This window comes from Phytophthora cinnamomi (genome assembly GCF_018691715.1).
Source record: "Phytophthora cinnamomi strain GKB4 chromosome Unknown Contig5, whole genome shotgun sequence".
NCBI classification, from domain to species: domain Eukaryota; phylum Oomycota; class Peronosporomycetes; order Peronosporales; family Peronosporaceae; genus Phytophthora; species Phytophthora cinnamomi.
The window spans coordinates 936,393-963,408 of NW_027150938.1; the positions used below are offsets into that span (position 1 = coordinate 936,393).

The following is a 27,016-nucleotide window of genomic DNA, read 5'->3' on the forward strand; positions in this document are numbered from 1 at the left end:
CAAGCGATCTAGTAGCAGGTTACAGGAAGAACGACCGGGGGGACTCGAGACAAGAGAGGAAACGAGAGCGCGGCGACTCGGCTGGAACGTCAAAGGCTGCTGGAGTGGCTGACAAAAAGCCCAGGTCACCGTCTAGCAGAAGGAAGGTCCCATCATTGTCTCGCTCGAGCTCTCTTGATACGGATGAAGATGTTAACCACGGACAGTATGCTGAAACTCCGAGGGGGCCGCCTGTTATGGATATGGATCAGTCCATGGCTGAACTCCGCGAATTTGCGCAACAGCTGCTCAAAGAAGAAGCGCGAATATCATCGCTGCTCGCTCAGACAGGTTCGAAATCTCCTGGTCTCAATCGCATGAGTTTCTCGGATAAGCTCCACAAAATGATTGAAATCGCAGAATCGTCCATGTATGAGCGAAGTGCCGCAATGAACAGTTCTCATGGTTGGAGTGATGTTGCACGAACGCCGCCCAAAACTGCAGAAGCCGCTCGTGGCGATCATGCAGAACAACCGACAAGTATTGCGAGAGACGTAACTAAGCCGACAAGGGAAGGAACCAAGGAACCGAGCGCGCGAACGCCGCCAACAGTTGCGGATACAAAGATTCCAGTCTCGGACTTACATAGTGCGCCTAAATTGTCATCATCAGGATACAAGAAGGCGCGCACATCGACAGTGAGCCAAAAGAAGCAGCATAAGGCTCCTGCAAAAGTGGGTGCGGTATCGCCGAAGGCAGACCGAAAAGTTGTTTCGAAACTAGACTTGAAGGTCCGAACGCCATCAATACCCTTCTTGGAGCCACTTCAGGTTGGCCCTGATAAAGCACCTGCGAAGCAAGACATGGACCAAGAAGAGGGAAATACGTTCAATTTTACAGCAGATACCCTGTCGGTCATGGAGGACTCACCGCAAAAGAAAGAGGAGGAAAAGGATACTATCTGTGAAGAATCGATTCAAGAAGAAATTCCAGTCACGATATCCCCATTGGATATTCCTAGCAACCTGGAAGAGAAAGAGGATGAACCCGTTCCCGAGCATATTGATGTAAAACAGGAAGAAGAGGGCTACCACGACGTGGATGCAATCACGTTGGTGCCTTCCCTGCATGATGCTGTGGAGGAATCGCCCATTGCTGAAGAAATTGGGTTTGTTTCGCCTTCGAAGAGCAGTGCTGACTCTGGTAAGGCGATCGCCAATATGATCGCCAATATTACCCAGTCTCCCACCAGTGCCCCGGATGACTATGAAGATGATCATCATACTTTTGAGCCTGAAGAAAATGTTGTGGAAATTGTACCATCGTTGCCCGTTCTGGCGGATGATCTTCTTCAGGCATCCAAGCTCACTGATGAGCCGACTGAAGATACATTCAAAGGTGAGAGACCGATTGTTGTAAGTGATGCGGAGGTTAAAGGAGTTGATGAATGGGAGCACTTCACAGATCCAGCTTTACTGTCTGAAAGCGAAAACAAGGTGTCAACCTTTGAGCCAGATGCGAGAGCCACAGCCTCGGAGGAAGCAACTCCTGACGGGTTTGCCATACCTGAGGCACCTCATGAGACGCACAAGCATGACGGCACGTGGGGCCGGAAGAGTGAGGAAGATGATATTGATGTGCCGACAGTTCCGAGCGATGACTACTGTCCTGTCAGCGACCAAAAGAGTGATGGTGCAGAAATCGACGGCTTTGAGTTTATTGAGCTGCCCGCCGCAAATCAACAAGACTTGGTGGTCGCGCTAGACTGGCCCACAGCTCGTGCCACCTGTCAGGAACTCGTGATTCAAGGAATCACGGATGCATTGGTGGAAGTCGAAGCAATGGGGGGAGTGTATATCCTACTTCCACACGAGGACACTACGCATATCGATTTTGTACAAAGTGATAATGCTGATGATGCAGAGGTATCCTCTGTAACGAAGACCCCTGCGGGTAACAATGACGACACCGCTGACATTCAAACGCATGGTATATATTCCGAGATAGACAATGAAAACACCGGGGATGCATCATCAACGGCAGCATCGGACTCTGCACTATTGAGTGCTCTTCAAAACGTTGTTAGCTCTCTGACTCCATCGACGCTACTAGCTCAGGAAATACTTACGAACACCATTGGTCAGCTGACCGAAAGGGATCACCACCTATCGAGCAGTCGTGGAATTCAAGATGATGACTTTAGGATACAGCAAGAGCCGTCAGAAGATATAGCGGGTGAGATTGGTCGAATTGTAGCTTCTACAATTGCTGGATCACTTAGCAGCGCAGTGGATCAGCTCCGATCGTTCCCTCTTGGTGTAGAAGGAGGTGCCGAGTTTTCACAGAGTTTGAACGAGCTTGTTGCTGTTGCCGTCGAAGCAGTTGCTCAGAGAATCCGAGTGAACAATGAACTTGTCGTGGTTCCTCCCGCTGAACGGTTTCTGCCCGCTACAGCAAGTCCGGTTTCTTCTCTTGCACTTTCACTATCCAACAACAACGACTCGGAGTTGAGTCACCGCTCCGATGTATCACGAATTGACGGAGACGTACAGTTGACCAATCGTTCAGACACATCGCGGACCGATGAAGGCCATGTATCTGTGCAGATGGCGAAAGCAATTCAAGATAGTGTGAATGGGATTATTGCGATGTCTTTGGTAAGCATGGTGCAAAAGTTTGAGGTCTCGAAGCACGACCAAGCTGCTAAGCACCCGGAGTCAGAGGTAAATGATGAAGCAGTTTCAATTAAGCAGGTGGAGAAGGGGTCTTCCCAGGTGAGTGCAAATGAGCCTGCTCTTGGAGAAGACGACGCAATCCTGCCGGCAAAATCGGCAATCGCTGTTGGCAGCTACGTAAATGGTCTCATTGCGCTGTCAGTACAAAATTCAGTTGAGCGCGCTCTGGAGAATGGAAGACCCACAGGTGCTCTGAGTGAGCTTACAGTGATGGCGGTAAGCCTGCATGATGCTTCCCCGATAGGGAATAGTTTGCTTGATGATGATGTGCGCAAGTCAGACACAAGTCGATCGAAGACGCAAAAGTTGATCACTGAACCGGTTGACATAACCCAACAGGAGAACAATGCCGAAGAAGAGTTGTCGGTCCAGACGGTCATTGCTATCAGCCGAAATGTTGATGGCATTATCGCCCTTTCACTTGAAAAGACGGTAAAGCAACTCTGCTCGATCGATCCAATCGGAACTGGCCCTCAAATCGATGATAGCACCGAAGGTATCTCACCGCTATCCAGACCTACTCGTGTTAATGATATTCAAGACGATCTCACGGTGCCGACCCATCTCGACCAAGACTCCAATGCAGAACATGGCGTATCAGATGATGTATCCCTTGCAATTCGACGAAACATTTCGGCTATTGTTGCTGTTACGTTGGAATCGGTGCTTCAGCGTTTGCAGAATGGCGATGGACAGCTGGAACAGCATACAAAAGATGATGGAGGCCAAGCGCCAACTCGAATAACAGAGACGAATGAACTGCAGCTAACCTTACCTGATGGTAACTTGGCTGGTCCCCACGAGGATGGTATAGGGAGAACAGAGCAAGCTCCTGGGCAGGACTTCTGGGACCAAGACGATGCCACAACTGACCTTGAGGATTTGCCTGTTGCAATGTCTATTTCGATCCAGCGTAGTGTGAATGCAATTTTGATGCAGGCATTGCAAAATGTAATAATTGACCTAACAACGCGTGAACCAGGCGTGGATATGCCCCACCAGCACTATGAGGACGAAGAACTCCGTTCCAGACCTTTCATGTCGGATGAGTACAACGATTCACGTGATATGAAGTCTGTACCCTACGATCACGCTGCTGTCATGACCGCGATCGAGACCTTCGATCAGCTACATCAGCCCGACGATGACGATAATCAAACTTCTGACGAGATTAAGGGTATCTCAATTCAAACTGCAATTGCAGTACGTTGGACTGTCAGCGGTATGATTGCTTTGGCAGTAGAGAATGCGATCGCGGATAGTGTGCTTCGCAACACCGCTGTGGATACGGTATCTGAGGAATCAAAAGTGTTAGATAGCGGCTATCGGACGGAAGCTGCATTGTCAACAACCTCTAGCACTGCAGAGGCTGACGATATTGCTAAAGGGATTTCAAGCGACATGGCAGTCGCTATTAGGCAGACGGTGGACGGGATTATTGAGCGAACGACAGAAAATGTTTTGTCTCAAATTGGCCCTTACACCGTGAAGGAACTGGTTTCTCAGCTAGTAGAGGCCACAGCATCAGCGGACAAGCTATCTGTGGGAGGGAATGCCGAGAACCCAGCCTTGACGACTAGAAGCTTAGTTGCTCCTGGTCAAGTGCCAGAGGAGGAGGAACCTACGCTCTCCATACAAATGTCACTGGCTATTCGGCAAGCTGTAAATGGTTTGATCGGATTATCGCTCCAAGCTGTAATAGAGGACGCTATGGGGAAACCCACAAAACACTTACTGGAACCTGAGAGGGACGAAAGTAGCAACCCTGTGGACAGCAACTTGATGGAGGAGTCACGTGGGTTGAGCGAGTCTACCCAAAGCAGTTCTGTCCCCATTTCACTTCTGGGTTTACCATTTGCAAGTGTGCGCAAACAACTATCGGATAAGGAGGTTGAATCCAGTGAAGACGAAACAGAAAGCGTATCCGTGGTGGCTGCGATAGCTGTTAGTCGGACGGTCACCGCAGTTATTGCAGCGGGAGTGGAGAAAATCCTCGATTCTATGGCTAGTGTGGGTGCGTCGCTTGCTGCAGGGCAGGACACAGCTCTTACTTCCCTTACAGGAGTTTTTAGTCACGATGAACACCAGCATATCACAGTTGACGACGAATTGAAAGAGACTGCTTCTACTTTTTTAGATGCAGTTCAGGTTAACGAATACCGCATGCAAGATGAAAGTCGAGCTCAGCTTTCCTCACGAAGTTCTGAAGGTAAAGAACACGATGTGCATACCACCGCGGATCACGATGATGCGTATGAGGAAAGTTTGACACCAGCTATGTCTATTGCAGTGGCTCTCTCCGTCAGGGCAATACTGATGGAGGCATTGGGTAAGGTTTCACAACGAATAGATCTTCCTCGTGCATACAAGGACGACATTGAATTCGTGAACGAAGAAGTACTTGAAACACCGCAGCTCGAGAATACTACAGACCGTTTGGGTTATTATCGCTCGCTAGCCGACGAAAATGACGTGGTGGCAACTGCACTTACTAGTGTCGTGAATACAATGACTGAGGCTACGCTAGCGTCGATAAGCATTGCCTTAGAGACGCACCAAGTTGGCGACGGGATGAGGACGGATTCGGAACCTCAAATCAAAGAAATTCAGGGTGTACAAGCCACACTCGACCAAGTACTTGATGATGTTGCAGAGGCAATCTCAGAACCTCAAAATCATCCTACAATTCCGGTGGACGAAGTGACTACGTCCGATAGGCATCTAGACAATCCTATGCATGATTCAACCGAACCGAGCCAGGTGTCCGCAGCAGCAGAAGACCTGGTGAGCGCGGTGGAGTCTGCTGCGCGTGCTGCCGCCGAGCAGGAAGCCGAGGAAGCCGAGGAAGCCGTGGTCGAGACGCCTGTGGCGGTCGAGAGCGTGTCCGAGACCCCGGAGGCCGCCATGGAGGAGCAGCAGGAGCCGACCTCAAGCGTGAGCGAGGACGTCGCTGCGACCGCTGCGACTGCAGCCAGCGTCGCCGTCGTGGCCGCTCTGTCTGCGACCGTGGACGCGGTGGAGGCCGAGTCGGAGTACGCCGACGAGGAATTCGGCGACGAGCAGGTCACGGAGTCCGTTCCGGAGGTGACTGTCGACGTGGCCGAGGAGGTATTGGCAACCGAGCCGGCGGAGGTGGCTGCCACAGCCGAACCGAGCGAGGTGGCAGCGGCCGTGGCGCAGGCGGTGGAAGCCGTGTCGGAGGCGGCGACCGAGGCCGAGGTGTCCGCAGCAGCAGAAGACCTGGTGAGCGCGGTGGAGTCTGCTGCGCGTGCTGCCGCCGAGCAGGAAGCCGAGGAAGCCGAGGAAGCCGTGGTCGAGACGCCTGTGGCGGTCGAGAGCGTGTCCGAGACCCCGGAGGCCGCCATGGAGGAGCAGCAGGAGCCGACCTCAAGCGTGAGCGAGGACGTCGCTGCGACCGCTGCGACTGCAGCCAGCGTCGCCGTCGTGGCCGCTCTGTCTGCGACCGTGGACGCGGTGGAGGCCGAGTCGGAGTACGCCGACGAGGAATTCGGCGACGAGCAGGTCACGGAGTCCGTTCCGGAGGTGACTGTCGACGTGGCCGAGGAGGTATCGGCAACCGAGCCGGCGGAGGTGGCTGCCACAGCCGAACCGAGCGAGGTGGCAGCGGCCGTGGCGCAGGCGGTGGAAGCCGTGTCGGAGGCGGCGACCGAGGCCGAGGTGTCCGCAGCAGCAGAAGACCTGGTGAGCGCGGTGGAGTCTGCTGCGCGTGCTGCCGCCGAGCAGGAAGCCGAGGAAGCCGAGGAAGCCGTGGTCGAGACGCCTGTGGCGGTCGAGAGCGTGTCCGAGACCCCGGAGGCCGCCATGGAGGAGCAGCAGGAGCCGACCTCAAGCGTGAGCGAGGACGTCGCTGCGACCGCTGCGACTGCAGCCAGCGTCGCCGTCGTGGCCGCTCTGTCTGCGACCGTGGACGCGGTGGAGGCCGAGTCGGAGTACGCCGACGAGGAATTCGGCGACGAGCAGGTCACGGAGTCCGTTCCGGAGGTGACTGTCGACGTGGCCGAGGAGGTATCGGCGACCGAGCCGGCGGAGGTGGCTGCCACAGCCGAACCGAGCGAGGTGGCAGCGGCCGTGGCGCAGGCGGTGGAAGCCGTGTCGGAGGCGGCGACCGAGGCCGAGGTGTCCGCAGCAGCAGAAGACCTGGTGAGCGCGGTGGAGTCTGCTGCGCGTGCTGCCGCCGAGCAGGAAGCCGAGGAAGCCGAGGAAGCCGTGGTCGAGACGCCTGTGGCGGTCGAGAGCGTGTCCGAGACCCCGGAGGCCGCCATGGAGGAGCAGCAGGAGCCGACCTCAAGCGTGAGCGAGGACGTCGCTGCGACCGCTGCGACTGCAGCCAGCGTCGCCGTCGTGGCCGCTCTGTCTGCGACCGTGGACGCGGTGGAGGCCGAGTCGGAGTACGCCGACGAGGAATTCGGCGACGAGCAGGTCACGGAGTCCGTTCCGGAGGTGACTGTCGACGTGGCCGAGGAGGTATCGGCAACCGAGCCGGCGGAGGTGGCTGCCACAGCCGAACCGAGCGAGGTGGCAGCGGCCGTGGCGCAGGCGGTGGAAGCCGTGTCGGAGGCGGCGACCGAGGCCGAGGTGTCCGCAGCAGCAGAAGACCTGGTGAGCGCGGTGGAGTCTGCTGCGCGTGCTGCCGCCGAGCAGGAAGCCGAGGAAGCCGAGGAAGCCGTGGTCGAGACGCCTGTGGCGGTCGAGAGCGTGTCCGAGACCCCGGAGGCCGCCATGGAGGAGCAGCAGGAGCCGACCTCAAGCGTGAGCGAGGACGTCGCTGCGACCGCTGCGACTGCAGCCAGCGTCGCCGTCGTGGCCGCTCTGTCTGCGACCGTGGACGCGGTGGAGGCCGAGTCGGAGTACGCCGACGAGGAATTCGGCGACGAGCAGGTCACGGAGTCCGTTCCGGAGGTGACTGTCGACGTGGCCGAGGAGGTATCGGCGACCGAGCCGGCGGAGGTGGCTGCCACAGCCGAACCGAGCGAGGTGGCAGCGGCCGTGGCGCAGGCGGTGGAAGCCGTGTCGGAGGCGGCGACCGAGGCCGAGGTGTCCGCAGCAGCAGAAGACCTGGTGAGCGCGGTGGAGTCTGCTGCGCGTGCTGCCGCCGAGCAGGAAGCCGAGGAAGCCGAGGAAGCCGTGGTCGAGACGCCTGTGGCGGTCGAGAGCGTGTCCGAGACCCCGGAGGCCGCCATGGAGGAGCAGCAGGAGCCGACCTCAAGCGTGAGCGAGGACGTCGCTGCGACCGCTGCGACTGCAGCCAGCGTCGCCGTCGTGGCCGCTCTGTCTGCGACCGTGGACGCGGTGGAGGCCGAGTCGGAGTACGCCGACGAGGAATTCGGCGACGAGCAGGTCACGGAGTCCGTTCCGGAGGTGACTGTCGACGTGGCCGAGGAGGTATCGGCGACCGAGCCGGCGGAGGTGGCTGCCACAGCCGAACCGAGCGAGGTGGCAGCGGCCGTGGCGCAGGCGGTGGAAGCCGTGTCGGAGGCGGCGACCGAGGCCGAGGTGTCCGCAGCAGCAGAAGACCTGGTGAGCGCGGTGGAGTCTGCTGCGCGTGCTGCCGCCGAGCAGGAAGCCGAGGAAGCCGAGGAAGCCGTGGTCGAGACGCCTGTGGCGGTCGAGAGCGTGTCCGAGACCCCGGAGGCCGCCATGGAGGAGCAGCAGGAGCCGACCTCAAGCGTGAGCGAGGACGTCGCTGCGACCGCTGCGACTGCAGCCAGCGTCGCCGTCGTGGCCGCTCTGTCTGCGACCGTGGACGCGGTGGAGGCCGAGTCGGAGTACGCCGACGAGGAATTCGGCGACGAGCAGGTCACGGAGTCCGTTCCGGAGGTGACTGTCGACGTGGCCGAGGAGGTATCGGCGACCGAGCCGGCGGAGGTGGCTGCCACAGCCGAACCGAGCGAGGTGGCAGCGGCCGTGGCGCAGGCGGTGGAAGCCGTGTCGGAGGCGGCGACCGAGGCCGAGGTGTCCGCAGCAGCAGAAGACCTGGTGAGCGCGGTGGAGTCTGCTGCGCGTGCTGCCGCCGAGCAGGAAGCCGAGGAAGCCGAGGAAGCCGTGGTCGAGACGCCTGTGGCGGTCGAGAGCGTGTCCGAGACCCCGGAGGCCGCCATGGAGGAGCAGCAGGAGCCGACCTCAAGCGTGAGCGAGGACGTCGCTGCGACCGCTGCGACTGCAGCCAGCGTCGCCGTCGTGGCCGCTCTGTCTGCGACCGTGGACGCGGTGGAGGCCGAGTCGGAGTACGCCGACGAGGAATTCGGCGACGAGCAGGTCACGGAGTCCGTTCCGGAGGTGACTGTCGACGTGGCCGAGGAGGTATCGGCAACCGAGCCGGCGGAGGTGGCTGCCACAGCCGAACCGAGCGAGGTGGCAGCGGCCGTGGCGCAGGCGGTGGAAGCCGTGTCGGAGGCGGCGACCGAGGCCGAGGTGTCCGCAGCAGCAGAAGACCTGGTGAGCGCGGTGGAGTCTGCTGCGCGTGCTGCCGCCGAGCAGGAAGCCGAGGAAGCCGAGGAAGCCGTGGTCGAGACGCCTGTGGCGGTCGAGAGCGTGTCCGAGACCCCGGAGGCCGCCATGGAGGAGCAGCAGGAGCCGACCTCAAGCGTGAGCGAGGACGTCGCTGCGACCGCTGCGACTGCAGCCAGCGTCGCCGTCGTGGCCGCTCTGTCTGCGACCGTGGACGCGGTGGAGGCCGAGTCGGAGTACGCCGACGAGGAATTCGGCGACGAGCAGGTCACGGAGTCCGTTCCGGAGGTGACTGTCGACGTGGCCGAGGAGGTATTGGCGACCGAGCCGGCGGAGGTGGCTGCCACAGCCGAACCGAGCGAGGTGGCAGCGGCCGTGGCGCAGGCGGTGGAAGCCGTGTCGGAGGCGGCGACCGAGGCCGAGGTGTCCGCAGCAGCAGAAGACCTGGTGAGCGCGGTGGAGTCTGCTGCGCGTGCTGCCGCCGAGCAGGAAGCCGAGGAAGCCGAGGAAGCCGTGGTCGAGACGCCTGTGGCGGTCGAGAGCGTGTCCGAGACCCCGGAGGCCGCCATGGAGGAGCAGCAGGAGCCGACCTCAAGCGTGAGCGAGGACGTCGCTGCGACCGCTGCGACTGCAGCCAGCGTCGCCGTCGTGGCCGCTCTGTCTGCGACCGTGGACGCGGTGGAGGCCGAGTCGGAGTACGCCGACGAGGAATTCGGCGACGAGCAGGTCACGGAGTCCGTTCCGGAGGTGACTGTCGACGTGGCCGAGGAGGTATTGGCGACCGAGCCGGCGGAGGTGGCTGCCACAGCCGAACCGAGCGAGGTGGCAGCGGCCGTGGCGCAGGCGGTGGAAGCCGTGTCGGAGGCGGCGACCGAGGCCGAGGTGTCCGCAGCAGCAGAAGACCTGGTGAGCGCGGTGGAGTCTGCTGCGCGTGCTGCCGCCGAGCAGGAAGCCGAGGAAGCCGAGGAAGCCGTGGTCGAGACGCCTGTGGCGGTCGAGAGCGTGTCCGAGACCCCGGAGGCCGCCATGGAGGAGCAGCAGGAGCCGACCTCAAGCGTGAGCGAGGACGTCGCTGCGACCGCTGCGACTGCAGCCAGCGTCGCCGTCGTGGCCGCTCTGTCTGCGACCGTGGACGCGGTGGAGGCCGAGTCGGAGTACGCCGACGAGGAATTCGGCGACGAGCAGGTCACGGAGTCCGTTCCGGAGGTGACTGTCGACGTGGCCGAGGAGGTATTGGCGACCGAGCCGGCGGAGGTGGCTGCCACAGCCGAACCGAGCGAGGTGGCAGCGGCCGTGGCGCAGGCGGTGGAAGCCGTGTCGGAGGCGGCGACCGAGGCCGAGGTGTCCGCAGCAGCAGAAGACCTGGTGAGCGCGGTGGAGTCTGCTGCGCGTGCTGCCGCCGAGCAGGAAGCCGAGGAAGCCGAGGAAGCCGTGGTCGAGACGCCTGTGGCGGTCGAGAGCGTGTCCGAGACCCCGGAGGCCGCCATGGAGGAGCAGCAGGAGCCGACCTCAAGCGTGAGCGAGGACGTCGCTGCGACCGCTGCGACTGCAGCCAGCGTCGCCGTCGTGGCCGCTCTGTCTGCGACCGTGGACGCGGTGGAGGCCGAGTCGGAGTACGCCGACGAGGAATTCGGCGACGAGCAGGTCACGGAGTCCGTTCCGGAGGTGACTGTCGACGTGGCCGAGGAGGTATCGGCGACCGAGCCGGCGGAGGTGGCTGCCACAGCCGAACCGAGCGAGGTGGCAGCGGCCGTGGCGCAGGCGGTGGAAGCCGTGTCGGAGGCGGCGACCGAGGCCGAGGTGTCCGCAGCAGCAGAAGACCTGGTGAGCGCGGTGGAGTCTGCTGCGCGTGCTGCCGCCGAGCAGGAAGCCGAGGAAGCCGAGGAAGCCGTGGTCGAGACGCCTGTGGCGGTCGAGAGCGTGTCCGAGACCCCGGAGGCCGCCATGGAGGAGCAGCAGGAGCCGACCTCAAGCGTGAGCGAGGACGTCGCTGCGACCGCTGCGACTGCAGCCAGCGTCGCCGTCGTGGCCGCTCTGTCTGCGACCGTGGACGCGGTGGAGGCCGAGTCGGAGTACGCCGACGAGGAATTCGGCGACGAGCAGGTCACGGAGTCCGTTCCGGAGGTGACTGTCGACGTGGCCGAGGAGGTATCGGCGACCGAGCCGGCGGAGGTGGCTGCCACAGCCGAACCGAGCGAGGTGGCAGCGGCCGTGGCGCAGGCGGTGGAAGCCGTGTCGGAGGCGGCGACCGAGGCCGAGGTGTCCGCAGCAGCAGAAGACCTGGTGAGCGCGGTGGAGTCTGCTGCGCGTGCTGCCGCCGAGCAGGAAGCCGAGGAAGCCGAGGAAGCCGAGGAAGCCGTGGTCGAGACGCCTGTGGCGGTCGAGAGCGTGTCCGAGACCCCGGAGGCCGCCATGGAGGAGCAGCAGGAGCCGACCTCAAGCGTGAGCGAGGACGTCGCTGCGACCGCTGCGACTGCAGCCAGCGTCGCCGTCGTGGCCGCTCTGTCTGCGACCGTGGACGCGGTGGAGGCCGAGTCGGAGTACGCCGACGAGGAATTCGGCGACGAGCAGGTCACGGAGTCCGTTCCGGAGGTGACTGTCGACGTGGCCGAGGAGGTATCGGCGACCGAGCCGGCGGAGGTGGCTGCCACAGCCGAACCGAGCGAGGTGGCAGCGGCCGTGGCGCAGGCGGTGGAAGCCGTGTCGGAGGCGGCGACCGAGGCCGAGGTGTCCGCAGCAGCAGAAGACCTGGTGAGCGCGGTGGAGTCTGCTGCGCGTGCTGCCGCCGAGCAGGAAGCCGAGGAAGCCGAGGAAGCCGTGGTCGAGACGCCTGTGGCGGTCGAGAGCGTGTCCGAGACCCCGGAGGCCGCCATGGAGGAGCAGCAGGAGCCGACCTCAAGCGTGAGCGAGGACGTCGCTGCGACCGCTGCGACTGCAGCCAGCGTCGCCGTCGTGGCCGCTCTGTCTGCGACCGTGGACGCGGTGGAGGCCGAGTCGGAGTACGCCGACGAGGAATTCGGCGACGAGCAGGTCACGGAGTCCGTTCCGGAGGTGACTGTCGACGTGGCCGAGGAGGTATCGGCGACCGAGCCGGCGGAGGTGGCTGCCACAGCCGAACCGAGCGAGGTGGCAGCGGCCGTGGCGCAGGCGGTGGAAGCCGTGTCGGAGGCGGCGACCGAGGCCGAGGTGTCCGCAGCAGCAGAAGACCTGGTGAGCGCGGTGGAGTCTGCTGCGCGTGCTGCCGCCGAGCAGGAAGCCGAGGAAGCCGAGGAAGCCGTGGTCGAGACGCCTGTGGCGGTCGAGAGCGTGTCCGAGACCCCGGAGGCCGCCATGGAGGAGCAGCAGGAGCCGACCTCAAGCGTGAGCGAGGACGTCGCTGCGACCGCTGCGACTGCAGCCAGCGTCGCCGTCGTGGCCGCTCTGTCTGCGACCGTGGACGCGGTGGAGGCCGAGTCGGAGTACGCCGACGAGGAATTCGGCGACGAGCAGGTCACGGAGTCCGTTCCGGAGGTGACTGTCGACGTGGCCGAGGAGGTATCGGCGACCGAGCCGGCGGAGGTGGCTGCCACAGCCGAACCGAGCGAGGTGGCAGCGGCCGTGGCGCAGGCGGTGGAAGCCGTGTCGGAGGCGGCGACCGAGGCCGAGGTGTCCGCAGCAGCAGAAGACCTGGTGAGCGCGGTGGAGTCTGCTGCGCGTGCTGCCGCCGAGCAGGAAGCCGAGGAAGCCGAGGAAGCCGTGGTCGAGACGCCTGTGGCGGTCGAGAGCGTGTCCGAGACCCCGGAGGCCGCCATGGAGGAGCAGCAGGAGCCGACCTCAAGCGTGAGCGAGGACGTCGCTGCGACCGCTGCGACTGCAGCCAGCGTCGCCGTCGTGGCCGCTCTGTCTGCGACCGTGGACGCGGTGGAGGCCGAGTCGGAGTACGCCGACGAGGAATTCGGCGACGAGCAGGTCACGGAGTCCGTTCCGGAGGTGACTGTCGACGTGGCCGAGGAGGTATCGGCGACCGAGCCGGCGGAGGTGGCTGCCACAGCCGAACCGAGCGAGGTGGCAGCGGCCGTGGCGCAGGCGGTGGAAGCCGTGTCGGAGGCGGCGACCGAGGCCGAGGTGTCCGCAGCAGCAGAAGACCTGGTGAGCGCGGTGGAGTCTGCTGCGCGTGCTGCCGCCGAGCAGGAAGCCGAGGAAGCCGAGGAAGCCGTGGTCGAGACGCCTGTGGCGGTCGAGAGCGTGTCCGAGACCCCGGAGGCCGCCATGGAGGAGCAGCAGGAGCCGACCTCAAGCGTGAGCGAGGACGTCGCTGCGACCGCTGCGACTGCAGCCAGCGTCGCCGTCGTGGCCGCTCTGTCTGCGACCGTGGACGCGGTGGAGGCCGAGTCGGAGTACGCCGACGAGGAATTCGGCGACGAGCAGGTCACGGAGTCCGTTCCGGAGGTGACTGTCGACGTGGCCGAGGAGGTATCGGCGACCGAGCCGGCGGAGGTGGCTGCCACAGCCGAACCGAGCGAGGTGGCAGCGGCCGTGGCGCAGGCGGTGGAAGCCGTGTCGGAGGCGGCGACCGAGGCCGAGGTGTCCGCAGCAGCAGAAGACCTGGTGAGCGCGGTGGAGTCTGCTGCGCGTGCTGCCGCCGAGCAGGAAGCCGAGGAAGCCGAGGAAGCCGTGGTCGAGACGCCTGTGGCGGTCGAGAGCGTGTCCGAGACCCCGGAGGCCGCCATGGAGGAGCAGCAGGAGCCGACCTCAAGCGTGAGCGAGGACGTCGCTGCGACCGCTGCGACTGCAGCCAGCGTCGCCGTCGTGGCCGCTCTGTCTGCGACCGTGGACGCGGTGGAGGCCGAGTCGGAGTACGCCGACGAGGAATTCGGCGACGAGCAGGTCACGGAGTCCGTTCCGGAGGTGACTGTCGACGTGGCCGAGGAGGTATCGGCGACCGAGCCGGCGGAGGTGGCTGCCACAGCCGAACCGAGCGAGGTGGCAGCGGCCGTGGCGCAGGCGGTGGAAGCCGTGTCGGAGGCGGCGACCGAGGCCGAGGTGTCCGCAGCAGCAGAAGACCTGGTGAGCGCGGTGGAGTCTGCTGCGCGTGCTGCCGCCGAGCAGGAAGCCGAGGAAGCCGAGGAAGCCGTGGTCGAGACGCCTGTGGCGGTCGAGAGCGTGTCCGAGACCCCGGAGGCCGCCATGGAGGAGCAGCAGGAGCCGACCTCAAGCGTGAGCGAGGACGTCGCTGCGACCGCTGCGACTGCAGCCAGCGTCGCCGTCGTGGCCGCTCTGTCTGCGACCGTGGACGCGGTGGAGGCCGAGTCGGAGTACGCCGACGAGGAATTCGGCGACGAGCAGGTCACGGAGTCCGTTCCGGAGGTGACTGTCGACGTGGCCGAGGAGGTATCGGCGACCGAGCCGGCGGAGGTGGCTGCCACAGCCGAACCGAGCGAGGTGGCAGCGGCCGTGGCGCAGGCGGTGGAAGCCGTGTCGGAGGCGGCGACCGAGGCCGAGGTGTCCGCAGCAGCAGAAGACCTGGTGAGCGCGGTGGAGTCTGCTGCGCGTGCTGCCGCCGAGCAGGAAGCCGAGGAAGCCGAGGAAGCCGTGGTCGAGACGCCTGTGGCGGTCGAGAGCGTGTCCGAGACCCCGGAGGCCGCCATGGAGGAGCAGCAGGAGCCGACCTCAAGCGTGAGCGAGGACGTCGCTGCGACCGCTGCGACTGCAGCCAGCGTCGCCGTCGTGGCCGCTCTGTCTGCGACCGTGGACGCGGTGGAGGCCGAGTCGGAGTACGCCGACGAGGAATTCGGCGACGAGCAGGTCACGGAGTCCGTTCCGGAGGTGACTGTCGACGTGGCCGAGGAGGTATCGGCGACCGAGCCGGCGGAGGTGGCTGCCACAGCCGAACCGAGCGAGGTGGCAGCGGCCGTGGCGCAGGCGGTGGAAGCCGTGTCGGAGGCGGCGACCGAGGCCGAGGTGTCCGCAGCAGCAGAAGACCTGGTGAGCGCGGTGGAGTCTGCTGCGCGTGCTGCCGCCGAGCAGGAAGCCGAGGAAGCCGAGGAAGCCGTGGTCGAGACGCCTGTGGCGGTCGAGAGCGTGTCCGAGACCCCGGAGGCCGCCATGGAGGAGCAGCAGGAGCCGACCTCAAGCGTGAGCGAGGACGTCGCTGCGACCGCTGCGACTGCAGCCAGCGTCGCCGTCGTGGCCGCTCTGTCTGCGACCGTGGACGCGGTGGAGGCCGAGTCGGAGTACGCCGACGAGGAATTCGGCGACGAGCAGGTCACGGAGTCCGTTCCGGAGGTGACTGTCGACGTGGCCGAGGAGGTATCGGCGACCGAGCCGGCGGAGGTGGCTGCCACAGCCGAACCGAGCGAGGTGGCAGCGGCCGTGGCGCAGGCGGTGGAAGCCGTGTCGGAGGCGGCGACCGAGGCCGAGGTGTCCGCAGCAGCAGAAGACCTGGTGAGCGCGGTGGAGTCTGCTGCGCGTGCTGCCGCCGAGCAGGAAGCCGAGGAAGCCGAGGAAGCCGTGGTCGAGACGCCTGTGGCGGTCGAGAGCGTGTCCGAGACCCCGGAGGCCGCCATGGAGGAGCAGCAGGAGCCGACCTCAAGCGTGAGCGAGGACGTCGCTGCGACCGCTGCGACTGCAGCCAGCGTCGCCGTCGTGGCCGCTCTGTCTGCGACCGTGGACGCGGTGGAGGCCGAGTCGGAGTACGCCGACGAGGAATTCGGCGACGAGCAGGTCACGGAGTCCGTTCCGGAGGTGACTGTCGACGTGGCCGAGGAGGTATTGGCGACCGAGCCGGCGGAGGTGGCTGCCACAGCCGAACCGAGCGAGGTGGCAGCGGCCGTGGCGCAGGCGGTGGAAGCCGTGTCGGATGCGGCGACCGAGGCCGACGTGGCTGCAGCAGGAAGACCTGGTGAGCGCGGTGGAGTCTGCGCGCGTGCTGCCGCCGAGCAGGAAGCCGAGGAAGCCGTGGTCGAGACGCCTGTGGCGGTCTGAGAGCGTCCGAGGCGAGTCGAGCCGCGGCAGGCGTGAGGAGATCGCGCGCGACCGAGACGTGGCTGAGCGGCGGAAGACCTGGTGAATGCGGTGGAGTCTGTCGCGTGCTGCCGCCGAGCAGGGAGCCGAGGAGGCCATGGTCGAGACGCCCGTGGCGGCTGAGAGCGTGTCCGAGGAAGCAGCGGCGACCGAGCCGGCGGAGGTGGCCGCGGCCGTGGCGCAGGCGGTGGAAGCCGTGTCGGATGCGGCGACCGAGGCCGACGTGGCTGCAGCGGCGGAAGACCTGGTGAATGCGGTGGAGTCTGTCGCGTGTGCTGCCGCCGAGCAGGGAGCCGAGGAGGCCATGGTCGAGACGCCTGTGGCGGCTGAGAGCGTGTCCGAGGAAGTAGCGGCGACCGAGCCGGCGGAGGTGGCCGCGGCCGTGGCGCAGGCGGTGGAAGCCGTGTCGGATGCGGCGACCGAGGCCGACGTGGCTGCAGCGGCGGAAGACCTGGTGAATGCGGTGGAGTCTGTCGCGTGCTGCCGCCGAGCAGGGAGCCGAGGAGGCCATGGTCGAGACGCCTGTGGCGGCTGAGAGCGTGTCCGAGGAAGTAGGGCGACCGAGCCGGCGGAGGTGGCCGCGGCCGTGGCGCAGGCGGTGGAAGCCGTGTCGGATGCGGCGACCGAGGCCGACGTGGCTGCAGCGGCGGAAGACCTGGTGAATGCGGTGGAGTCTGTCGCGTGTGCTGCCGCCGAGCAGGGAGCCGAGGAGGCCATGGTCGAGACGCCTGTGGCGGCTGAGAGCGTGTCCGAGGAAGTAGCGGCGACCGAGCCGCGGATGCGGCCATGGCGCAGGCGGTGGAAGCCGTGTCGGATGCGGCGACCGAGGCCGACGTACGCAGCGGCGGAAGACCTGGTGAATGCGGTGGAGTCTGTCGCGTGCGCCGCCGAGTTATGGCCGAGGAGGCCATGGTCGAGACGCCCGTGGCGCCTGCTGAGTGGAGCGTGTCCGAGGAAGTAGCGGACACGCCGACGAGCCCGGCGACGAGCCGGTCGGCCGTTCCCGGAGGTGACTGTCGACGTGGCGCAGGCGAGGAAGTGTGGCGACCGATGCCGCGGAGGTGCCGAGCGGCGGGAAGACCTGGTGAATGCGGTGGAGTCTGTCGCGTGCGCCCGCCGAGCAGGGAGCCGAGGAGGCCATGGTCGAGACGCCTGTGGCGGCTGAGAGCGTGTCCGAGGAAGTAGCGGCGACCGGAGCCGGCGGAGGTGGCCGCGGCCGTGGCGCGGCGGCGTGTGGAAGCCGTGTCGGATGCGGCGACCGAGGCCGACGTGGCTGCAGCGGCGGAAGACCTGGTGAATGCGGTGGAGTCTGTCGCGTGTGCTGCCGCCGAGCAGGAAGCCGAGGAGCACATGGTCGAGACGCCTGTGGCGGCTGAGAGCGTGTCCGAGTGAAGTAGCATGACCGAGCCGGCGGAGGTGGCCGCGGCCGTGGCGCAGGCGGTGGAAGCCGTGTCGGATGCGGCGACCGAGGCCGACGTGGCTGCAGCGGCGGAAGACCTGGTGAATGCGGTGGAGTCTGTCGCGTGTGCTGCCGCCGAGCAGGGAAGCCGAGGAGGCCATGGTCGAGACGCCTGTGGCGGCTGAGAGCGTGTCCGAGGAAGTAGCGGCGACCGAGCCGGCGGAGGTGGCCGCGGCCGTGGCGCAGGCGGTGGAAGCCGTGTCGGATGCGGCGACCGAGGCCGACGTGGCTGCAGCGGCGGAAGACCTGGTGAATGCGGTGGAGTCTGTCGCGTGTGCTGCCGCCGAGCAGGGAGCCGAGGAGGCCATGGTCGAGACGCCTGTGGCGGCTGAGAGCGTGTCCGAGGAAGTAGCGGCGACCGAGCCGGCGGAGTGGCCGTACGGCCGTGGCGCAGGCGGTGGAAGCCGTGTCGGATGCGGCGACCGAGGCCGACGTGGCTGCAGCGGCGGAAGACCTGGTGAATGCGGTGGAGTCTGTCGCGTGTGCTGCCGCCGAGCAGGGAGCCGAGGAGGCCATGGTCGAGACGCCTGTGGCGCTGAGAGCGTGTCGAGGAAGTAGCGGCGACCGAGCCGGCGGAGGTGGCCGCGGCCGTGGCGCAGGCGGTGGAAGCCGTGTCGGATGCGGCGACCGAGGCCGACGTGGCTGCAGCGGCGGAAGACCTGGTGAATGCGGTGGAGTCTGTCGCGTGTGCTGCCGCCGAGCAGGGAGCCGAGGAGGCCATGGTCGAGACGCCTGTGGCGGCTGAGAGCGTGTCCGAGGAAGCAGCGGCGACCGAGCCGGCGGAGGCGGCCGTGGCCGTGGCGCAGGCGGAAGCCGTGTCGGATGCGGCGACCGAGGCCGACGTGGCTGCAGCGGCGGAAGACCTGGTGAATGCGGTGGAGTCTGCTCGCGTGAGCAGGAAGCCGAGGAGCGGCGACCGAGCCGGCGGAGGTGGCCGCGGCCGTGGCGCAGGCGGTGGAGGAAGCGGTGAGTCTGTCGCGTGTGCTGCCGCCGAGCAGGGGAGCCGAGGAGAATAGCGGCGACCGAGCCGGCGGAGGTGGCCGCGGCCGTGGCGCAGCGGAAGCGGATGCGGCGACCGAGGCCGACGTGGCTGCAGCGGCGGAAGACCTGGTGAATGCGGTGGAGTCTGTCGCGTGTGCTGCCGCCGAGCAGGGAGCCGAGGAGGCCATGGTCGAGACGCCTGTGGCGGCTGAAACGTGAGAGCGGCCGACCAGCCGGCGGAGGTGGCCGCGGCCGTGGCGCAGGCGGTGGAAGCCGCGAAGCCGACGTGGCGGCCGCGGCCGAGAAGTGGCGCAGGCGGTGGCCCGCCGTGCGCGCACGGTGGAAGCCGTGTCGGATGCGGCGACCGAGGCCGACGTGGCTGCAGCGGCGGAAGACCTGGTGAATGCGGTGGAGTCTGTCGCGTGTGCTGCCGCCGAGCAGGGAGCCGAGGCTGACCGAGCCGGCGGAGGCCGCGGCCGTGGCGCAGGCGGTGGAAGCCGATGCGGCGACCGAGGCCGACGTGGCTGCAGCGGCGGAAGACCTGGTGGCGGCGACCGAGCCGGCGGAGGTGGCCGCGGCCGTGGCGCAGGCGGTGGAAACCGTGTCGGATGCGGCGACCGAGGCCGACGTGGCTGCAGCGGCGGAAGACCTGGTGAATGCGGTGGAGTCTGTCGCGTGTGCTGCCGCCGAGCAGGGAGCCGAGGAGGCCATGGTCGAGACGCCTGTGGCGGCTGAGAGCGTGTCCGAGGAAGTAGCGGCGACCGAGCCGGCGGAGGTGGCCGCGGCCGTGGCGCAGGCGGTGGAAGCCGTGTCGGATGCGGCGACCGAGGCCGACGTGGCTGCAGCGGCGGAAGACCTGGTGAATGCGGTGGAGTCTGTCGCGTGTGCTGCCGCCGAGCAGGAGCCGAGGAGGCCATGGTCGAGACGCCTGTGGCGGCTGAGAGCGTCCGAGGAAGTAGCGGCGACCGAGCCGGCGGAGGTGGCCGCGGCCGTGGCGCAGGCGGTGGAAGCCGTGTCGGATGCGGCGACCGAGGCCGACGTGGCTGCAGCGGCGGAAGACCTGGTGAATGCGGTGGAGTCTGTCGCGTGTGCTGCCGCCGAGCAGGAAGCCGAGGAGGCCATGGTCGAGACGCCTGTGGCGGCTGAGAGCGTGTCCGAGGAAGCAGCGGCGACCGAGCCGGCGGAGGTGGCCGCGGCCGTGGCGCAGGCGGTGGAAGCCGTGTCGGATGCGGCGACCGAGGCCGACGTGGCTGCAGCGGCGGAAGACCTGGTGAATGCGGTGGAGTCTGTCGCGTGCTGCCGCCGAGCAGGGATGTAGGAGGCCATGGTCGAGACGCCTGTGGCGGCTGAGAGCGTGTCCGAGGAAGCGGCGGCGACCGAGCCGGAGGCCGCGGCCGTGGCGCAGGCGGTGGAAGCCGTGTCGGATGCGGCGACCGAGGCCGACGTGGCTGCAGCGGCGGAAGACCTGGTGAATGCGGTGGAGTCTGTCGCGTGTGCTGCCGCCGAGCAGGGAAGCCGAGGAGGCCATGGTCGAGACGCCCGTGGCGGCTGAGAGCGTGTCCGAGGAAGTAGCGGCGACCGAGCCGGCGGAGGTGGCCGCGGCCGCGGCGCAGGCGGTGGAAGAGCCTGTGGAAGCGGATGCGGCGACCGAGGCCGACGTGGCTGCAGCGGCGGAAGACCTGGTGAATGCGGTGGAGTCTGTCGCGTGTGCTGCCGCCGAGCAGGGAAGCCGAGGAGGCCATGGTCGAGACGCCTGTGGCGGCTGAGAGCGTGTCCGAGGAAGTAGCGGCGACCGAGCCGGCGGAGGTGGCCGCGGCCGTGGCGCAGGCGGTGGAAGCCGTGTCGGATGCGGCGACCGAGGCCGACGTGGCTGCAGCGGCGGAAGACCAGAATGCGGTGGAGTCTGTCGCGTGCCGCCGCCGAGCAGGGGCCGAGGAGGCCATGGTCGAGACGCCTGTGGCGGCTGAGAGCGTGTCCGAGGAAGTAGCGGCGACCGAGCCGGCGGAGGTGGCCGCGGCCGTGGCGCAGGCGGTGGAAGCCGTGTCGGATGCGGCGACCGAGGCCGACGTGGCTGCAGCGGCGGAAGACCTGGTGAATGCGGTGGAGTCTGTCGCGTGCTGCCGCCGAGCAGGAAGCCGAGGAGGCCATGGTCGAGACGCCGGTGGCGGCTGAGAGCGTGTCCGAGGAAGTAGCGGCGACCGAGCCGGCGGAGGTGGCCGCGGCCGTGGCGCAGGCGGTGGAAGCCGTGTCGGATGCGGCGACCGAGGCCGACGTGGCTGCAGCGGCGGAAGACCTGGTGAATGCGGTGGAGTCTGTCGCGTGTGCTGCCGCCGAGCAGGAAGCCGAGGAGGCCATGGTCGAGACGCCTGTGGCGGCTGAGAGCGTGTCCGAGGAAGTAGCGGCGACCGAGCCGGCGGAGGTGGCCGCGGCCGTGGCGCAGGCGGTGGAAGCCGTGTCGGATGCGGCGACCGAGGCCGACGTGGCTGCAGCGGCGGAAGACCTGGTGAATGCGGTGGAGTCTGTCGCGTGTGCTGCCGCCGAGCAGGAAGCCGAGGAGGCCATGGTCGAGACGCCTGTGGCGGCTGAGAGCGTGTCCGAGGAAGTAGCGGCGACCGAGCCGGCGGAGGTGGCCGCGGCCGTGGCGCAGGCGGTGGAAGCCGTGTCGGATGCGGCGACCGAGGCCGACGTGGCTGCAGCGGCGGAAGACCTGGTGAATGCGGTGGAGTCTGTCGCGTGTGCTGCCGCCGAGCAGGAAGCCGAGGAGGCCATGGTCGAGACGCCTGTGGCGGCTGAGAGCGTGTCCGAGGAAGTAGCGGCGACCGAGCCGGCGGAGGTGGCCGCGGCCGTGGCGCAGGCGGTGGAAGCCGTGTCGGATGCGGCGACCGAGGCCGACGTGGCTGCAGCGGCGGAAGACCTGGTGAATGCGGTGGAGTCTGTCGCGTGCTGCCGCCGAGCAGGGAAGCCGAGGAGGCCATGGTCGAGACGCCTGTGGCGGCTGAGAGCGTGTCCGAGGAAGTAGCGGCGACCGAGCCGGCGGAGGTGGCCGCGGCCGTGGCGCAGGCGGTGGAAGCCGTGTCGGATGCGGCGACCGAGGCCGACGTGGCTGCAGCGGCGGAAGACCTGGTGAATGCGGTGGAGTCTGTCGCGTGTGCTGCCGCCGAGCAGGAAGCCGAGGAGGCCATGGTCGAGACGCCTGTGGCGGCTGAGAGCGTGTCCGAGGAAGTAGCGGCGACCGAGCCGGCGGAGGTGGCCGCGGCCGTGGCGCAGGCGGTGGAAGCCGTGTCGGATGCGGCGACCGAGGCCGACGTGGCTGCAGCGGCGGAAGACCTGGTGAATGCGGTGGAGTCTGTCGCGTGTGCTGCCGCCGAGCAGGAAGCCGAGGAGGCCATGGTCGAGACGCCTGTGGCGGCTGAGAGCGTGTCCGAGGAAGTAGCGGCGACCGAGCCGGCGGAGGTGGCCGCGGCCGTGGCGCAGGCGGTGGAAGCCGTGTCGGATGCGGCGACCGAGGCCGACGTGGCTGCAGCGGCGGAAGACCTGGTGAATGCGGTGGAGTCTGTCGCGTGTGCTGCCGCCGAGCAGGAAGCCGAGGAGGCCATGGTCGAGACGCCTGTGGCGGCTGAGAGCGTGTCCGAGGAAGTAGCGGCGACCGAGCCGGCGGAGGTGGCCGCGGCCGTGGCGCAGGCGGTGGAAGCCGTGTCGGATGCGGCGACCGAGGCCGACGTGGCTGCAGCGGCGGAAGACCTGGTGAATGCGGTGGAGTCTGTCGCGTGTGCTGCCGCCGAGCAGGAAGCCGAGGAGGCCATGGTCGAGACGCCTGTGGCGGCTGAGAGCGTGTCCGAGGAAGAGCCGAGTGGCCAGCGGCGGTCGGATGCGGCGACCGAGGCCGACGTGGCTGCAGCGGCGGAAGACCTGGTGAATGCGGTGGAGTCTGTCGCGTGCTGCCGCCGAGCAGGAAGCCGAGGAGGCCATGGTCGAGACGCCTGTGGCGGCTGAGAGCGTGTCCGAGGAAGTAGCGGCGACCGAGCCGGCGGAGGTGGCCGCGGCCGTGGCGCAGGCGGTGGAAGCCGTGTCGGATGCGGCGACCGAGGCCGACGTGGCTGCAGCGGCGGAAGACCTGGTGAATGCGGTGGAGTCTGTCGCGTGTGCTGCCGCCGAGCAGGGAAGCCGAGGAGGCCATGGTCGAGACGCCTGTGGCGGCTGAGAGCGTGTCCGAGGAAGTAGCGGCGACCGAGCCGGCGGAGGTGGCCGCGGCCGTGGCGCAGGCGGTGGAAGCCGTGTCGGATGCGGCGACCGAGGCCGACGTGGCTGCAGCGGCGGAAGACCTGGTGAATGCGGTGGAGTCTGTCGCGTGTGCTGCCGCCGAGCAGGGAAGCCGAGGAGGCCATGGTCGAGACGCCTGTGGCGGCTGAGAGCGTGTCCGAGGAAGTAGCGGCGACCGAGCCGGCGGAGGTGGCCGCGGCCGTGGCGCAGGCGGTGGAAGCCGTGTCGGATGCGGCGACCGAGGCCGACGTGGCTGCAGCGGCGGAAGACCTGGTGAATGCGGTGGAGTCTGTCGCGTGTGCTGCCGCCGAGCAGGAAGCCGAGGAGGCCATGGTCGAGACGCCTGTGGCGGCTGAGAGCGTGTCCGAGGAAGTAGCGGCGACCGAGCCGGCGGAGGTGGCCGCGGCCGTGGCGCAGGCGGTGGAAGCCGTGTCGGATGCGGCGACCGAGGCCGACGTGGCTGCAGCGGCGGAAGACCTGGTGAATGCGGTGGAGTCTGTCGCGTGTGCTGCCGCCGAGCAGGAAGCCGAGGAGGCCATGGTCGAGACGCCTGTGGCGGCTGAGAGCGTGTCCGAGGAAGTAGCGGCGACCGAGCCGGCGGAGGTGGCCGCGGCCGTGGCGCAGGCGGTGGAAGCCGTGTCGGATGCGGCGACCGAGGCCGACGTGGCTGCAGCGGCGGAAGACCTGGTGAATGCGGTGGAGTCTGCTGCGCGTGCTGCCGCCGAGCAGGAAGCCGAGGAGGCCATGGTCGAGACGCCTGTGGCGGCTGAGAGCGTGTCCGAGGAAGTAGCGGCGACCGAGCCGGCGGAGGTGGCCGCGGCCGTGGCGCAGGCGGTGGAAGCCGTGTCGGATGCGGCGACCGAGGCCGACGTGGCTGCAGCGGCGGAAGACCTGGTGAATGCGGTGGAGTCTGTCGCGTGTGCTGCCGCCGAGCAGGAAGCCGAGGAGGCCATGGTCGAGACGCCTGTGGCGGCTGAGAGCGTGTCCGAGGAAGTAGCGGCGACCGAGCCGGCGGAGGTGGCCGCGGCCGTGGCGCAGGCGGTGGAAGCCGTGTCGGATGCGGCGACCGAGGCCGACGTGGCTGCAGCGGCGGAAGACCTGGTGAATGCGGTGGAGTCTGTCGCGTGTGCTGCCGCCGAGCAGGAAGCCGAGGAGGCCATGGTCGAGACGCCTGTGGCGGCTGAGAGCGTGTCCGAGGAAGTAGCGGCGACCGAGCCGGCGGAGGTGGCCGCGGCCGTGGCGCAGGCGGTGGAAGCCGTGTCGGATGCGGCGACCGAGGCCGACGTGGCTGCAGCGGCGGAAGACCTGGTGAATGCGGTGGAGTCTGTCGCGTGTGCTGCCGCCGAGCAGGAAGCCGAGGAGGCCATGGTCGAGACGCCTGTGGCGGCTGAGAGCGTGTCCGAGGAAGTAGCGGCGACCGAGCCGGCGGAGGTGGCCGCGGCCGTGGCGCAGGCGGTGGAAGCCGTGTCGGATGCGGCGACCGAGGCCGACGTGGCTGCAGCGGCGGAAGACCTGGTGAATGCGGTGGAGTCTGTCGCGTGTGCTGCCGCCGAGCAGGAAGCCGAGGAGGCCATGGTCGAGACGCCTGTGGCGGCTGAGAGCGTGTCCGAGGAAGTAGCGGCGACCGAGCCGGCGGAGGTGGCCGCGGCCGTGGCGCAGGCGGTGGAAGCCGTGTCGGATGCGGCGACCGAGGCCGACGTGGCTGCAGCGGCGGAAGACCTGGTGAATGCGGTGGAGTCTGTCGCGTGTGCTGCCGCCGAGCAGGAAGCCGAGGAGGCCATGGTCGAGACGCCTGTGGCGGCTGAGAGCGTGTCCGAGGAAGTAGCGGCGACCGAGCCGACGGAGGTGGCCGCGGCCGTGGCGCAGGCGGTGGAAGCCGTGTCGGATGCGGCGACCGAGGCCGACGTGGCTGCAGCGGCGGAAGACCTGGTGAATGCGGTGGAGTCTGTCGCGTGTGCTGCCGCCGAGCAGGAAGCTGAGGAGGCCATGGTCGAGACGCCTGTGGCGGCTGAGAGCTTTCCCAAGATTGGAGAGTTGTCAAGTACGGGTTATGACGCTATTACTGTGGGAACAGGTCTCGTTGATGTTGCCCGTGTTGTGTCGGCTGAATTTGCGCTGGTGAACGATGTGATCGACGTGGTGTGCGAGAAGGTTGCGTTTGATGGTCTGGATCGAGATTTACTTGGTCATAACTTGGCTGAAGTTTTCCCTGAGATGGACGCTGAAGAGGTGGAAGTGCTGAAGGAAGGAGTGGAGACGCCTGAGGCAGTGGCTCTCGGTGAGTCTGATGATGCCGAACTCGAGGGCGAGGTTGCTGCTACTACGCAGGAAATCGTGGATGCAGTGGAAATGAAAGCTACACCGCCACATGTAGTGTCTGCCACCGCTATAACCAGCGCTGTGATTGGCACTTTGCTTGGCCTCATCGACACTGTCGAGTTCGAACTAGAAGGCGCGGATTGCTGGAAACCCAATGGCCTGACCGACCCTGCCCCAGAAGACGTCGATGAAGAACGGAATAAGTTTACGTCAAGCTTCACGAAACTCAATCCGGGCACTTCCACATCCAGGTTATCGCCTCGCTTTGAACAAAACGATCTACCAGAAAACGTCAGCGACACTCCTCTGCCCACAGCCGGAAAGGATGACTCGCATCCCGTAGCAAGCGACGAAGATAACGCTGATTCAGTCCGAGACCAAGATTTCGTTGAACTTGTCCAACTCCCCGAGCCCAGCCCTGCTGAACTCTCTGCAGCAGCCGTCAGCGTGGCTGTTGTGGGGGCTCTTCTAGATGCCGTCGGCGCGATCGATGCAGAAGCATGAAGAAGAACTGGTGAAGTGCTTGTGTGTGGTAGTTCAATAGACTTCGTTAGTTCAATACGAGCGACGCCTTACCTACAATAGATTTCCTGCGTTCTGGATAGCTACACGCGCGAGAGTATCCCACCGACTTCCGCAGGAGGAGGCAACGACGAGAGCTCACTGAGCTTCGAGGTGTCACTATCGAAGTCAGCAACAAGAATAAATGTCCATCACAGTCGCAGGTCTCTAATTCCCTAATTCCACACATTGTAAAAATGGCCAACGGCACAAGAAGAAAATGCGCTTGTGCAGTCCGTTTCGATGGATGAGCGCCGCTAGCCGCTACCGATAGTCAAACTTCTAGCAGGAGGATCCTCACTCGCACATTTGCGCTCTACTACAAACGCCACCTCCTTGCACTTCCCAAACCAAGCAATAGCCAAGATGAAGTTCTTCGCCACGGTTCTCGTTGCTGCTGCCATCGCCTCGCAGGGTCTTGCTGCTGATACCACCGCCCCCACCACTGCCACAGCGACGACAACGACGACGACGACAACAACAACAACAAAGGCGCCCACCACAACGACGGTCGCGCCGGCCACCGCCACCAAAACTACTACCACCGATTCTACGACGGCGCCAGCAACGGCAACGACTGCCACAGCTACGACGGCACCTACAGTGACGACGGCGCCAGCAACGGCAACGATTGCCACAGCTACGACGGCACCTACAGTGACGACGGCGCCAGCAACGGCAACGACTGCCACAGCTACGACGGCACCTACAGTGACGACGGCGCCAGCAACGGCTACGACCGCCACAACTACGACTGTCTGATGGAATCCACCGTGGATACCCCCACCGCAACTAACTCGAGTACAACGGACGAGACCGATACGATTGGGGTTACGGATGATTCGACCGGTTCGGATGAAACCTCGGATGAGGCAGATAGCACCAGTGACTCCGACACCACCGACGAGACCACCGAGACCAGCACCGCCGATTCTACTACCGGTTCAGGCGTGTCTAGCGGATCGGGTACGAACACCACCACCACCACTAACGTGGGCGACACCTCCAAGTCTTCCGCGGGCACGACCACGGCATCGGGAAGCAGCGCTGCTATCAGCAGCCAGTCGATCACGCTTCTATCTGTCGCGTCTGCTGTCGTTGCCACCATGGTTGCTGCCCTGTTCTAAGTCGACCACGAAAGGTTTACGTACACACTAATCCATTGATAATGCAAAGAGCGCGTTGAGGCGTGTTTTTCTCCAAAGTCTTTTATTCGTTGTGATTGTAATTGCGACTGCGTTGTAAGACCTAG

At 65.7% G+C, this 27,016-nt stretch overlaps 1 protein-coding gene across 2 annotated transcripts; it reads left to right on the plus strand.

Moving 5' to 3' along the window:
* Positions 1 to 842: 842 nt before the first annotated feature.
* Positions 843 to 26,891, plus strand: IUM83_09891 (uncharacterized protein; the record flags this gene model as incomplete). 2 transcript variants are annotated; one of them, XM_067934365.1, is made up of 3 exons in its annotated part: positions 843 to 1,377; positions 24,959 to 25,454; positions 26,219 to 26,891. In XM_067934365.1, the coding sequence occupies 3 exons, from the start codon at positions 843 to 845 to the stop codon at positions 26,889 to 26,891; spliced, it is 1,704 nt and encodes a 567-aa protein (XP_067799449.1). The 2 variants fall into 2 exon arrangements, with proteins under 2 accessions (XP_067799449.1, XP_067799448.1); XM_067934366.1 differs by lacking the exon at positions 843 to 1,377 and having other exon boundaries at positions 24,871 to 25,454.
* Between the last annotated feature and the right edge of the window lie 125 nt (positions 26,892 to 27,016).